This window comes from Lepidochelys olivacea (assembly GCF_965140295.1).
Source record: "Lepidochelys olivacea isolate rLepOli2 genome assembly, chromosome: 3".
NCBI lineage: Eukaryota > Metazoa > Chordata > Testudines > Cheloniidae > Lepidochelys > Lepidochelys olivacea.
In genome coordinates, this window is record NC_140413.1 from 152,567,057 (window position 1) to 152,581,405 (window position 14,349).

At 41.3% G+C, this 14,349-nt stretch overlaps 1 protein-coding gene across 1 annotated transcript in view; it reads right to left on the reverse strand.

The window, feature by feature from the left end:
- Positions 1–14,349, reverse strand: part of KIF6 (kinesin family member 6) — a 294,225-nt gene that overhangs the window by 43,195 nt on the left and 236,681 nt on the right. The window contains exon 16 of the mRNA XM_084623973.1: positions 6,844–6,894. Within this exon, the coding sequence (XP_084480099.1) occupies positions 6,844–6,894 (51 nt within the window). The remainder of the gene's footprint in view (positions 1–6,843; positions 6,895–14,349) is intronic.

Consider the following 14,349-nt stretch of genomic DNA (forward strand, 5'->3'; position numbering starts at 1 on the left):
CCTTCTTCTGACACCTAGCTGTACAGGACAGACTTTTTTTTGGTTATCTCCTGACACTGAGGAGAAAATAATACTTAAACTTTTGGACTGTTTAGGAGACAATAGTTGGATTGTTCCTGTAGGAGCCTTTAAATAGTTTATTCATAAGACATTGACTTTCAGAGCCAGAAATGATTATGTTAAATCAGCTCATTTTTATTTCAATTAAAGCTGTTATCCTCTATGGACTGCCTTGGATCTGTGTGGGAAAACTCAGACTACCACTTTTCTCAGCTCTTGCCATTTTGTGATTGAAAACACTTGTGTGTCATTCTGTCATGGCATTAGTACAGATAGAGAACTTGTTTCTTCACATGAACAATTTAAAATGGTTTCTCAGTTATGAAAAATAAGGCGATGGAAGAAACCGAGTTCAGGTTAGATTGGGGGAATAAGCATGAGGTAAACCAGTGTTTCCCAAAGTGTGGAGTGTCCTTTCGCCACAGGAGTATGGGAAGAACTAGTTGAGAGAGTCATGGACAGACCTTTCAACTGTTCTCCAGAGTATTTAAAAACTAAGGCTATCTCTAGTTGCTATGACTGCAGAGAAAACTTCAAAACATGATCTAAGTATAACTGAAGCAGCAACCTCTGCCTGAATTTGCAGAGACCTTGAAACAATAGCTCTGAGGTGTGAACTGTCCTATTCATGTCAATGGATGCTAATTACAGCTGGGAGTATAACTCATATGGTTCACGGGTAATTCCTAAAACAAAGCAAGCAAGCGAACAAACAAAAACTAAACAATATGACCACAACAACCAACCAACCACAAACACACAACCCAAAAAACCAAAACCAATCTTTTTTTAAATAAATTGGCAAATCAAAAAGGTGGAAAATAAAGGTGGGGGTCAAATTAAATGTTTTGTTTACATTTTGACCTTTTAAAAATGTTTTTCGTTGTTTCATAAATAAAATTAAAGGAAATTTTGAAACAAAAAATAACGTTGAACCTAAAAAATGTAATAATATTTTGTTTAAAAATGTCATAATGAAAGATCTGGAATTTTTAAAGTCATTTTTGAACAAAACAATTTGGTGAAATCAACACAAATTTGCAAAATGTTTCTGGGTTGCAAAATCTGCATTTTTCACCAAAAAAAAAAAAGCTTTATGTGAAAAATGTCACCCAGCTCTAGTGCTAAAATCAGATATCAATGATAGTACTTTAAATGTCAGCACTGTATATTATTTCACTGTCCATCAAAACATTTATGAAAGGACAAGCAGCTTCATAATATGCCTTAAGCATTACATGGTAGGACAAAAACAGGGGTGCAATTGGTTTCATTTTCTTAAAGGGATGTTCAGTTTTCAAAAGTCCAGGAAAAATGATGTAAGCAAAGTTACAGAGCGTTATGGCAAAGGCCACATACTCCAACCTGCATGATCATGTCCCATCTTCATCAAATGCAGGAGTAAACTGCACTAAAGACTCCTGCTAACAGCCTATGCCAGAGCTGAGAGCTCTGAATCAAACATAGGAGATGGCAGTTGACATCTGGTTGTGGGGACCCAAGGAGATCAACAGACAATGGGAAATGAGTTAACCATCTCTGACTCCCCGAGCCGTTTCACATAGGGTGGGGAGTGGGGTTCTTTTAAAAAAAAAAGTTTTGCTCAGCTGCTCAATGAGATTGGAGCATGCCTCCTTCAAGACTAGAGCATGAACACCAAGTTTCTCATCAAACCTAGTTTCGACAGCTAAGTTATAAATCCTGGGAAAACAGAATTTTGTAATAAGAACGCTCACAAAACAAGACACTTTTTGACTCTGAAATTGAAGATAGATTCCTCCCTGATAGCCAAATATGCCACCCTTACTCAAATTAAATTGGTTTCAGAGTAGCAGCCGTGTTAGTCTGATCCGCAAAAAGAAAGGGAGGACTTGTGGCACCTTAGAGACTAACAAATTTATTTGAGCATAAGCTTTTGTGAGCTACAGCTCACTAAAGCTTATGCTCAAATAAATTTGTTAGTCTCTAAGGTGCCACAAGTCCTCAAATTAAACTGTACCTTCCTCTGCAAGCAGCCCTACTGAAAACAATGGTATCACTCACAGAGATATATACTACATAATGACCATAAAGGTGGTGGAATTGGGCCCTGAATGAGTATCCCTGGAAGCAGCAGCATTTCTCATTCACTGACTAGTGTTGCTATTTCCTAATATGTTCAGCGGGCTCTTACCAAAACAGGTAGCTCAGTGGTAGAAGGGATTTAAAAACATATATAAAAAACAAAGGTAGAAAATTGGGATGAAGAATGGGAGAAAAGAGAAGGTGAGAGAAAAGAGAGCAAATGGAGCTGGTTGAAGCTAATGAGGATGCACAGAACTTGTCAACTCTTTTATTGTACGTGCCAGTATTGGAGAGAGAGAAACAAGTAGGTTCCATGCTAGCTGAGCAAGTGAGTTAGCTGCTTTTGGTGTGTTTCTTTGTTAAGTGGACATCTAAGTGCTATCGGTGGGCCATGTCACTCCAAAAACTTTGAAACCCTAAACTCAGAATATGCCTTTTACTGCAATCTAGAGAGAACATTTAAAAAAGCATCTGTATGAGTGTGACACTCTATAGGGAAAGCTGGATGAGACAGGTGGAAGGTGTGACATATATGACAATATCCTGGACAAACCTTAGTGAATTAAGTCAAAGTATCTTAGAAGGTCATTGTATTAAAACACAAGTATTTATGTATTATTGTGGAATGGTATGTAACGTCTTTTAAGGGAAAGAGACAGGACTACTGTAAACACTGCGAAGTATTATGTTCTTCAAAGAACTCTTTTGAAACAGTGGACCAGACAAGATTGAGCTTTTAGCTGAGTGGGGGTTCCTAAGAAATATTAGGAAGAAGGGAATGCAAATTACTCACTTTGAGAGACATCCACTTGAAGCTGCACCTTGAAGAGAAACTCACTGTATGGCTGATTACCTATTCATGGCCTCTTCAAAGCCCAAACTGGATAAACTTACTAACTCACTGGGACGGTGGTTCTGAGCTGAAGGGGGGTGAGGGGGTGAGAGAACCTGGATTTGTGCAGGAAATGGCCCAACTTTATTATCATGCACATTGTGTAAAGAGTTGTCACTTTGGATGGGCTATCACCAGCAGGAGAGTGAATTTGTGTGGGGGGGTGGAGGGTGAGAAAACCTGGATTTGTGCTGGAAATGGCCCACCTGATGATCACTTTAGATAAGCTATTACCAGCAGGACAGTGGGATGGGAGAAGGTATTTTTTCATATTCTCTGTGTATAAATAAAGTCTGCTGCAGTTTCCACGGCATGCATCCGATGAAGTGAGCTGTAGCTCACGAAAGCTCATGCTCAAATAAATTGGTTAGTCTCTAAGGTGCCACAAGTACTCCTTTTCTTTTTGCGAATACAGACTAACACGGCTGTTACTCTGAAACCTGTCATTATGCTGAACTTGTGATCATAGGTAAAACCCCTGTGAGGGGTTTGAGGGGTTAAATCACCCTTGCTGGACTTGGGGGTGATCTCTGGTAAGCTTATTAGTATGTGTGTAGGTTGTTTTATTTTTTTTAATATGTTTTCTCTGTAATGCTTTCACATTAAGGCTTTTAATGCCTGCCCACTTTTTAATATGGGCATAGTTTGGGGAGCAGTGTTGCCCCCACAAACTGCATTCCTCAGGCAGGCACGGAATGGCGCCAGTAGGGGCTGTGCTTTGCAGCAGGGTATCCACTGCGAAACACAACCCATCAGTGGTGCCAGCCTCTTCCTGGTTGAAGGGGGTGGGAGGCGAGGCTGTTCTTAGACTCTCCTTGCCACAAGGTCTGGCCACTCCGTGGCCCTGCCCTGCTCCTTCTCTTCCCCCTCAGGCCCCACCCCTGGCCAGGCTAAAAGCCAGAGCCGGGCTATGGTAAGAGCCACCTAGGGAGCCTGGGCCGCTGTGGGGAGCCAGGGACTCTCCACCTGCCCGGAAAGCACACCCCAGGTGCAGGGACACAGGCTGGGGCTGCACTCAGGCCCCCTGCCCAGGGCAGGTGGAGCGTCAGGGGCTCCCCAGGGCACTCTGGGATCCCTGGGTGGCTCTTACCATGGCCCGGTTCCAGCTTCCGACCTGGCCAAGGGGTGGGGTTTCAGGGGGGCAGAGGAGGACCAGGGAGTGAGGCCATGGAGAGGAGCAGGAACTCATGGCCCTCCCACTTCTACCAAGGTTCCAGTGCTCCCGCCTTAAGAATAAATATACCTGCTTATAAAGGGCTTGTAACTTAACTGTGGCAACTACACTGTGTCCTATCTTGGAGGAAAGAAGTGAAGCAGGCCTGCATAGGCAGTCTGTCTTTTGCTGTGGAGATCACAGTATAGTCAAGGAACTGTTCAGCTGGAAATTACCCAGTCAGAAAGGAGAGAGATAGGTATCTCCTCCCAAAGAGGTAATGGCTGGGGAGCCGGAAGCTGAGAGTGGGTGCTCTTGCTGGACCACAGAGGGGGAAGACAGGCGCAGCTACCCTGAACTGTCATAGAAAGCACTTGGAAACTGGTGCTTTTACTAATGTAATTGGTACCAAGCCTTAAAAAAAAAAAAAAGGAAATTTACATGCAGAAAAGGTCTGGTTGGAAGACAGCACTTATTTCATAGCTGCTGTGCATTAACTGACATTGCTCACTATTTATAATTGTTTCACCCGCAACATCTTGGAATAACAGACTAAAAGATTATCTAGTTTCACTGTGGCTTTTATAAGTCACCGTGGGCTTGAATCTCTGTGTTACTCCAGCTTTATGTTAATGCAGCTCCAGTGGTTTTATTGACTCCAGGGAAGTTACAGCTGTATAAACCTGGAGTAACAGAGAGGGGAATGAGACTCTATATTTTACTGGAATTTCATTTGATAACATCTTGTGATACGGCTGCCCACTGAATCACATCAGATGCCTTCTACAGCACAGCGAACTCAGGGGAATGCTTTTCCTTTTTCTATAGTAATAGAAGCATACTAGTGTCCCATGCTAGGTTGTGCTACTTTAGGACTGTAATCCTGTGTACACTCATACAAAGGCATCCACATGTAAGAGACAGATCTAAAAATGGAGATTTAACATGAAACAGAGAGTGAAAAAGTAGAGCAGAGAAAGACAGTAGAGGGCTTGAGAGATAGAAAATACAAGAGCAAAAGGGTGGTGAAAAGAAAGAAAGAGAAAAAAAAGAATGGGAGAGGGAAAAGGAGTCATCTGATGCTAAGTTTACACTCCAGCTTATGTCGGCAAAATTTATGTAGCTCAGGGTGTGAATATTACACCCCACTGAGTGACATGAGTTACACCGATATACGCATTGGTGTGCACAGCACTATGTCATTGGGAGAGTTTATGCTGCTTGAAAAGGTAGTTTTTATGTCGATCAGAGAGGTGGAAAGGGAAAAAAGAAAGCAGGAAGAATGGAAGAAGAGAAAAGGAAATGTTAATCTGGTGATTTTGGACTTGATTCTGCCAGCCTTTGTCATGCTTAGTTATACCCTACTCTGTGAGTGTTCCTATTGAAAAGAATGGAATTATTTGCATGGTAAAGTCCTACTGAGTGCTCGTAAGGATGGCAGAATTAGGCCTTTTTGCAAATGCACTTTCTTCTTTACAGAACCAGAAGATCAGAACAATCTGATGTTCTTTGTCTCCACTGAAACTCCCCATCTGTCTCTTTGAGTGCTTTGTCAATGCAGAAAATGGTGATTTAAAAGATGAGACAGCTAAGAACAGTTGGCTGAGCAGGGAGGTTTCCTTCAATGAGAAATCCACATTTGAAGTGAGCCTATTAGGGGAAACAGATCATCAATGTTTAAAATCCAACTAAAAGAGCTCCTTAAAGAGTTCTGATCATAAAAGTGCTTTGAGTAAAAAATAAAATAAAATAGAAGAGCAGCTGGAAGATGTTAACTCTTGGATTCTAATTGAAATGGTATGTATTATTTTATATAGGGATTTCTACCAACTCTTAATGAGGCTTCCTACCAAGCAGTTTTCCTTCAAAAAGCTCTTGATGGATTTATGGTCATCAAGAAAGATTCTAGGAGAGTTGAGACCTGCTATTCTCTGGAAGAATATATGTCGAATAAGATAAGCAGGCTAATGAGGTGCCCCAATTCACAGAATAAACATTAGATCAAAATACACAGAATATTTAAAAGGCTCAAAGAATGAAGGAAAAAAAGTTTGGAAAATATTTTGTGTGGTCCAGATTTAGTGATGATAAGCATGCAGCAATGTTCAAAACAAAAGCCAAAATCCACTGGCTGAACATTACATTGAGGAAAATTGATGGAATATTCACAATGCTGTGTGTAGCTGGCAGAGTCGGTGCTGTGCTTTTTACCCTGGGGCCTTTAAAAAAAAGTCCATACTTACCTTTTTTATGAAAATCAGCTAAATAGTTATTTAAAATAGCATTTTCCCCATTACTTTCTATGTACAATCAGGAGCCATTAAATGTTTGAGACAAGGCCAGATGTTACAATGCAGACTGGAACACACAGTTGGAGTGTACACGTTTTTTATCTCTTTGAAACACTGCATAAGGAATTCTCATAGACAGCAGTGTCATGGGTTACCTTGGAATAACTTTAAATGCAACGTATTGAGTCAGATGCTCCGGTAGTTCTACTGAAAGCAATGGAGCTAGGTAAATGTACATCACCTGAAGATTTGACAAAGTGAATCTACTTTTATTAGCTGAGGATCTGGTTCATTGCGTCTTACACACTCTGTGTAAACACTGGGAAGTGCCCTCTCTTCCAAATGCACTATTTATTATTCATACAAGAATATTCTGCTCTTACCTAGAGCTGCCCTTTGCATGTGCTGCTGGGTTATCTCTCCTTTCAGATGGTCTGTGAAAGACACAAAGTGAAAATGGTTAAAGAGCTTTCAAAATCTCAGAGGTTAATGAAGTCATACTTGCCTCTCACCATTTGAAATTTCCCATGAGGCCAGTCAAATTACATTGGTCCACAGGATAGGAAGTGCCTCCTCGACTTCTCTACTGTAGCTAAACTGGAGCAGGTATATTTCGGTCCCATATATCCTAAAACATAACTTTGTTCAATAAGAAACACAGGAACTTAAGCTATCTTCTGTCAATGAAGTCAAGCACTGTCACAGATAATGGTCTCCTGCTACTAAATACAAGAGAAGGCCTAAGAAGGCAGATAGAGAATTCCAAGTATTCATCCAAACATTCTTAGAGATGCTAGAGATGGAAAAGAGCTCTTAGGTCATCCAGTCCATCTCTCTGCCAGTGCAGAACTGGTTCCTCATTGGTTTTCTCATGTTTTGTTTGGACCAATTTTAAATGTCCCATGTGATAAAGTTTCTACAACTTCCACCCCTTGATACATCCCACTATCAAGATGTCACATATTCACAGTCAGAGTTTTCCCTTTCTTAATTTCATTATCTCATTACCCCTAACTATGTTCCCATGCCCTATACAATTCCCCTTCATGATTCTGTTATCAAGTGCCCTTTGATCCTGTGACAGTGGTTTAGTGCAACAATTATTTCAAACCATAATTAGATTGCTGGATGAATAACCATTATTCATTGATAAAAGTTTAACCAATTAAAAAAAATGCTACTTCAGCCAGTATGTGTGTTTTGAGAACAGAAGGGATTTTCTGTTTTCCCAAGATTTCAAATTAAAGCAGTTTCTCGGCAGAGATTTGAACATGTACTTTACTGAGCTGTACCTCTGGATACTGGGAAAAGGAGAATGCAAACTTGAGGATGGATTTAGTTTTTCCATGCTGACCATAATGTCTAGTATGACTGCATCTATTTCAAGATAAAACGTATCTTTAGAATTTAAAAGCAATTCTTTATAAATGTGCACATATATGCTATGCTAATCGCCGCAAATTAACCCATTAAAGATGTCATGCGTATAAGAGGAGTGTCTTAGCAGAGGAAAAAGCAAAACGTGAAAGATCTTTAGCACCAGGTATCTCCATTGCCTGAGAATCAGTGAACCATAAGAAGTGAAATGTCTCAGAGAGTTAACATAATAATTCTTAAGCATTTAATAGTATTATTACAGTATGCACTGTATGCAATATTTTAGATTATAACAGCCAACCTACAACATATATTCTGTGGGTATGTCTCCACTGCAATCACAGGGTGTGACTGCAGCTCGCATAGACATACCCAAGCTAGGTTTAATCTAGCTAGTTTGGATACCAAAACAGTGAAGCCATGGCAGCATGGGTTTCAGAGTAGATTGCACTAACCTGCCCAGAACCCTGGGTAATTACTTGGGTGGTCATGCTGGAGTTCCTGCTGCCACAGCTTCACTGCTCTGAGACCCAAGCTAACTAAATTAAAGCTAGTGTGTACGTCTTCACAAGCTGCAATCATGGGTGTGATTGCAGTATAGACATACCCTATATGTTTCTTGGGATTTCAAATACACCTTCCCATGCCTTGTGTGAACAAGAGAGACCATGAAGTCAGACTCCTATGTTGTTGTACCGTGCAAAGCTTTACTTTTTTCAGTGTTTTCTAACCAATCTATAAGCAGAAAGGTTATCAATCCACAAGGATGTCAACGTGTGGTGATTCTAGGGAAGGGAGTAGTTAAAAAAAGATATTTTAACATTTATGTAGAAAGGAAGAATGGTAGCTAGCAGTACTCCACTCCCACCATCCTCAACTGATCACAGTGAGAAAAGTTTGTAGTACATTTGATTGTATAATACGTAATGGTTACTTTGAATAAGGTTCAAAGATGCTAATAACTCTTTTGAACTAAGCATCAAATTTTGAAATTTTTGTTGAAAAAAACAAATAGTTGACTTGTCCCAGAGCTGAACAGAAAGGAGTGTTTATGTTAGTTGGGTTTGGTCTACATTTAATAGTTTTACTGGTATAACTATGTTGGTAAAAGCTGTGATTTTTTTTCCACTGAAATATTTATATGAGTAAAAGCCCTAGCATGGACACTCTTATACTTGTATTAGGGTTACTTAGACAAGGTCAACATTACAAACTTCTGCCTGGATAGCTATTTCAGTGAGGAGTGTGATGTGGTTATAATTTGTGACTAGCAGATTTGCGCCAGCAAAAGCCCATAGTGTAGACACATTTATCCCCGCAAAACTGTACATTTGCTGGTATAGCTTGTTTCACTCAGGAGGGGTCTGGAAAGTGCATTTTTGCTCATTTAGGCGTATCCACACAAGGAGGCTTTGCTAGTATATTATACCAGTATAACTATACGGGCAAAGCCTTTCAAGAGTAGACTTGAAACTAATCTTGTACTAATACAGATATTCCCCTTCTCATATGGGAATAACTATGCTAGTATAAAGCACCTTTATAAATGCATTCACAATGAAGAGGTTGTACCACATTAACTATACTGATATAGGTAAAGTAGAACACTGTCCAGTGTAGACAAGCCCTCAGACAGTTAGTAGCACTTGGGACGGATCGTCTGTTTCCTGTGAGCCCAAAACTCCACATGAAGCCGCTGAGGGAAGGAGAGCCCACACTGTGATGTTCAGTGCCAATGGAAGTTTTCAGTACACAAAGGATATATGACTGGTCCCTTTTTTGCAAGCGTTTTTCCAAATTTGACAAGGGCCCCAGACTCTTCCTGTACTAAATATTCTTCTTAAAATTACCAAACAAATATAGATCTTTAAGTATTGAGAAGCGGATTAATTGAAAGAAATGCAAAAACCACCAAAACAACCCTCACCCCAGAAACCCAAACCCTCAATCAAGTGAGCTGCTATTTTCAATACTGATTTAACTAGAGATAGCAGATCACAGTGAACTGGTTGTTATGGATAAAGATTCAGTTAAATGATTCTTCAAAAAAAAGTCTTTTTTGCTTTGAAATCCTTAGAATACAACTCCGTTGGAGACACTTCTCAATGAAATGTGATTAAACAAATAATTGCTTTTAAAAATTAATTTTTACTACTTTGAATATTTAACTACTCATATGCTCTGTATTGTGTCCTATTAGGTGATGTTGATCACACTGTTCTGAGCTAGGCAGTACATATACCACAATTTATAATATGATCTGACTAACGTGTTATAATGTGATTAACTCAAAGCAATGCCTTAAATCCAAATGTTTCTGGAAACCAACTGTGGATGTGTATAGATTTAATTGCTGTCCTGATATAATCTGAAGAGCCTATGGTGACCAGATAGAGAGTGTGAACAATCAAAATGGGGGTAGGGGGAAATAGGCACCTATGTAAGACAAAGCCCTGAATATTGGGACTGTCCCTATAAAATCGGGACATCTGATCATCCTAGAAGAACCCTATGCATTCCTTTCTCAAGGGTAACTCAGAGATTAGTAATGATAATTCCGTTGTCACAACATGAACAAGGTCTCCTAAAACAATTTGAATATACTGTTCATCAGCAAAAATAAAAAGTCCTGATGACAATGGGGATTAAAGAGGAAACAAACTCCCATGTCTGATTTGTGGTTTTAGAACAGTAATTACTCTCTGACTTTGCTGAAAACAGACTAGAAAGATTCAAACTGCTGTGCACTACCTTAAAGAGCCACCAGGGGAGTGACAATGAGGTCAATTGAAAAACTGAAACAAACAAGCAAGCAAATCAATGAAGTAGAGATCAAATTGGCAGAAGACAGCCTGAAATCAATACAAATAAATGCAAGTACAAGACATCAGAGAATGGGTTTTTGAATTGCAGCCAAGGGGCTCAATCTTCAGGTATCTTGAGTTTACTTTCAGCACTGCTGGGGGAGGATGGTAAAGGGCATCAGGTGGATTTAAACCACCTTGCTGTGTCACCAATCTTGAGTTGGCCAGAGGCCGATGAGGCTCTCCATCTAAGAGAATGTCTACACAACAGCGATTGATTTCCAGCACAAATAGATGTACATGTGCTAGCTTTGCTGAAGCTAATGCCTAAAAGTAGCAGTGTAGTCACAGCTGCATGGGCAGCGGCTCAGGCTAGCTGCCCAAGCACAATCCCTCCCAAACCCCTGGATACATACTCCAGTGACTAGCTCAAGCCTCCGCGGTCACCCTGCTATTTTTAGTGTGCTAGCACGGTAGGGTGACCATATTTCCCAAAGGAAAAACAGGACATCGCGTGGGGCTGGCCCAAGCCCTCCCTCTCTGGGGCTGGCCCAGTGCCCCCCTCCTCCCACAGGGCTGGCCCCAGCTGCTGGCCCCCCACTCGAAGCTGTCAGTGGTTACTCGAACCCTGCCTGGTCCCCGCCTCAAGGCTGTCACTGGTCATTCGATCCCTGCTGTCCCCCCCAACCCGCTCAAGGTTGTCACTACTTACTGGTCACTCAAACCCTGCCCTACCCTGCTGATCACTCGAACCCTGTTGGACCCCGGCTTGAGGCTGTCGCTGGTCGCTCAAACCCTGCCAGGCCACCCCACACTGGAATCCTTCCTTACCCTCCTTGATCAGTTGGCAAGAGCAAATGGGACAAAGGCCTGTTTTTGCCAAAAAAGTCAGGAAGTCAGGGACAGGGTTTAAAAAAGGGAGTGTCCCAGCCTAAATGGGATGTATGGTCACCCTATAGCATGAGCAGAGTGAGTGTATGTATAAATTTATCTAAACTGAGAAATTACATATCTCAGCTGCTGTGTAGGCATACCCTAACTTAGAGGAACCTTAGGGTTGCTCTAAATTTTTCTGGCTGCAATCATCTCTTGTGCCAACCAAGGATCTGGCAGAGTGCCATATTCTTTGCCTCACTCCCTCCCATCCTTAGTACACCCCCTGTCCACCTCTGATATGACCCCTGCATGAAGGTCTGGGGTGAGGTGGTGCAGAGATTTCTACATCGACTTCACAACACACAATGATTCCTATGTTAAGGGGAATCTTTTGCTACTTCTTTATGGCAGCTTTCTAGCAACACAGAGCAGGGTGGAACAGCAGCCAAGGACTGAGCCCAAGATCTTTAATTATAAATATTGTTCATATAAATCCTTGCATTTTTTCCTATTTATCCATGTCCTGGAGCTCAACAGACCCAGAGCCAGGTGTTAAAAAAACTATCAGGGATTAACAATGGAGGAGCAGGATGCATAGTTTATATTCACTGGGGCATGCCAGTTTGAAAATCAGATTTTCTAACCAATAAAAAAGAGGACAGGGACTGTGAGGAATTGAGTATTCTTTTCTCCTCCTTGCAGTGTTCTTTCTCCCACCTTGATTGTCATAATCATCAAGGCAAATCCCAAAAAGATGTAGACTTCTTCCAGATCAAGCACCATGTGGATCAATCTCTAACTAGGTCCTTAAGGCAGTCTGTCTGGTTATTCAGTCTATGTTCATCACGCGTGATCTTATCACACCAGTGAAGCTTTTGGCAATCACCTGCCATATAATAGCATTCTTTGGTAAACAGGCATAATATGATGGTCTTTCATCCTAATAATATGTCAGTACCAAGAAAGCTTCCAAAACTGAAACCGTTCTGATTGAGGTGGTTGGTGGGTTTGGCTATGGACATTATTATTGCTGATTTTGTCCTGCCACTTAATATGGAATAGTTGTCTAAGATGGCAAGCTGGCAAGAATTGAAAACTTCCATCTATTGTTCTTCAGCCTTCCTCAAGGCTCACATTTCACTCCCATTCAATAAAGTTGGTATAACCTTGGTTCTTTAGATTCAGAGCCTCATAGCAAGCCATTTTCTCAGAAAGCTGTCTCCAGGTAAAGAGCTGGTTGGCAGTGGAATGAACAGGTCTAAAGCCACGCTGAATATCCAGCCTTTACCACAAAATTCATCGCTGATTCGAGTCATTTACATGGAATCAAACACTTTTCCTGGGACTGACATCAGTGTAATACCTCTACAGTTGTTACCTTTTTGAACAGAGGCAGAACAACACCCTTCTTCCAGTCATCAGGGATGACGTTAGTGTGCTAGACAGTCTCGAAAAGCCTATGCAACCATGGTACTACAGTACTCTCACCTCTCTGCAGCAACTCAGGGGTGATGTTACAACCTCCTGGTGCCTTCCCAGACTTTAGTTTAGGGCCTGCAATCCAGATTTCTTGTTGGTTGTAGGAAGGTGGCTCTATCTGAACTTCCTGCTCCACTTCAAGCAGAAGAGGGGCAAGAGGCAGTGGACAATTGAGGAGCATCTTCAAATGACCTTCTAATTGATACAACTGACCTTGCAGACTCTGCCATCCTGATTCTGTACTGGACAAGCTGGTGCCACCTTTCGCCACACACCCTGAACGGTTGCACAGAGGCTGCAGAGATCATGCCTGGTGGCAGGCTGTTTGAAACTGGGTTGCCACAACTTCATTTGTTTCCCTCTCATTCAGCCTGAGCTTAGGGCTGTGCTAAATGTTCAACTCTAGCTGCAAGAGAGTTCAAAATCAACCTGGGTTTGAAAATGACCTGTCATTGCGAACCAGGTTGATTTGTTAAAACAGGTTTTGTGTTGGTGAATCATCCACCAAGGCTTTGGGTGAGCTTTCCTACTCTATCTGGATATCAGTGTATGTTCACAGGCTGCCATTTATTGTTGAATGTAGAGTCTGAACCATATCTGCCAGGAAAATCACACAGGGTAAGTCACAGGGTATTTTCCAGTATGGCCAATAGTCAGCAAGTTTCATCAAACCCACAAAATCATCTAAAACTAAACCTGGCCTATGGATTTACAGCACTTGAGCATAAGAAAGGCTGGTTTGTTCAAACTCAATCCTTTTCAAAAGTCAGGGCCTGAGAATGGTGGTGTATTTGATTTTTAGACACTCAAATCTTTATGAATATTTTCAAATTATTTTCAAAGGGTTCAAACAGTTCCAGACATAGTTGTGGTAACACTTACTTTGCTCTCTCCTTCCCATCAAGATGGTGGAAAAGGACACTTAATTAGGGCAGGTCCCCTAATGGTCTGATCTGTTCTTCATTTCTCTAATAATAGTGATAGCATCCTCTTCATTCTCCTAGCAGACACAGGAGTTTTCATTCTCTTTCATGGCTCATTGACAGCAAGAGGAAGAGTGGAATTCATTTGGTTCCAGGGACCCAAAACAGCATGTGACTTCTCAAATAGCAAAAGTTTAACTTATCTCCAAGCAGCAGAAAACTTTGAGGGGAGATTGTAGTGTATCATGGGAGACGAGAGTCTGGCAGGGAGCCTCGCCTATAGGGGAAAATGGTGGCATTAGGCACCCGAAGTTCAGTTCCCATGAGGCACTGCGATGGCACAGGCAGACATGGTTTAATGTTGATCTGATCTGAAATGAAGCATTTTGATTTGGTTTGACAAACTGAAATATTTCAGTCTGATCAATCT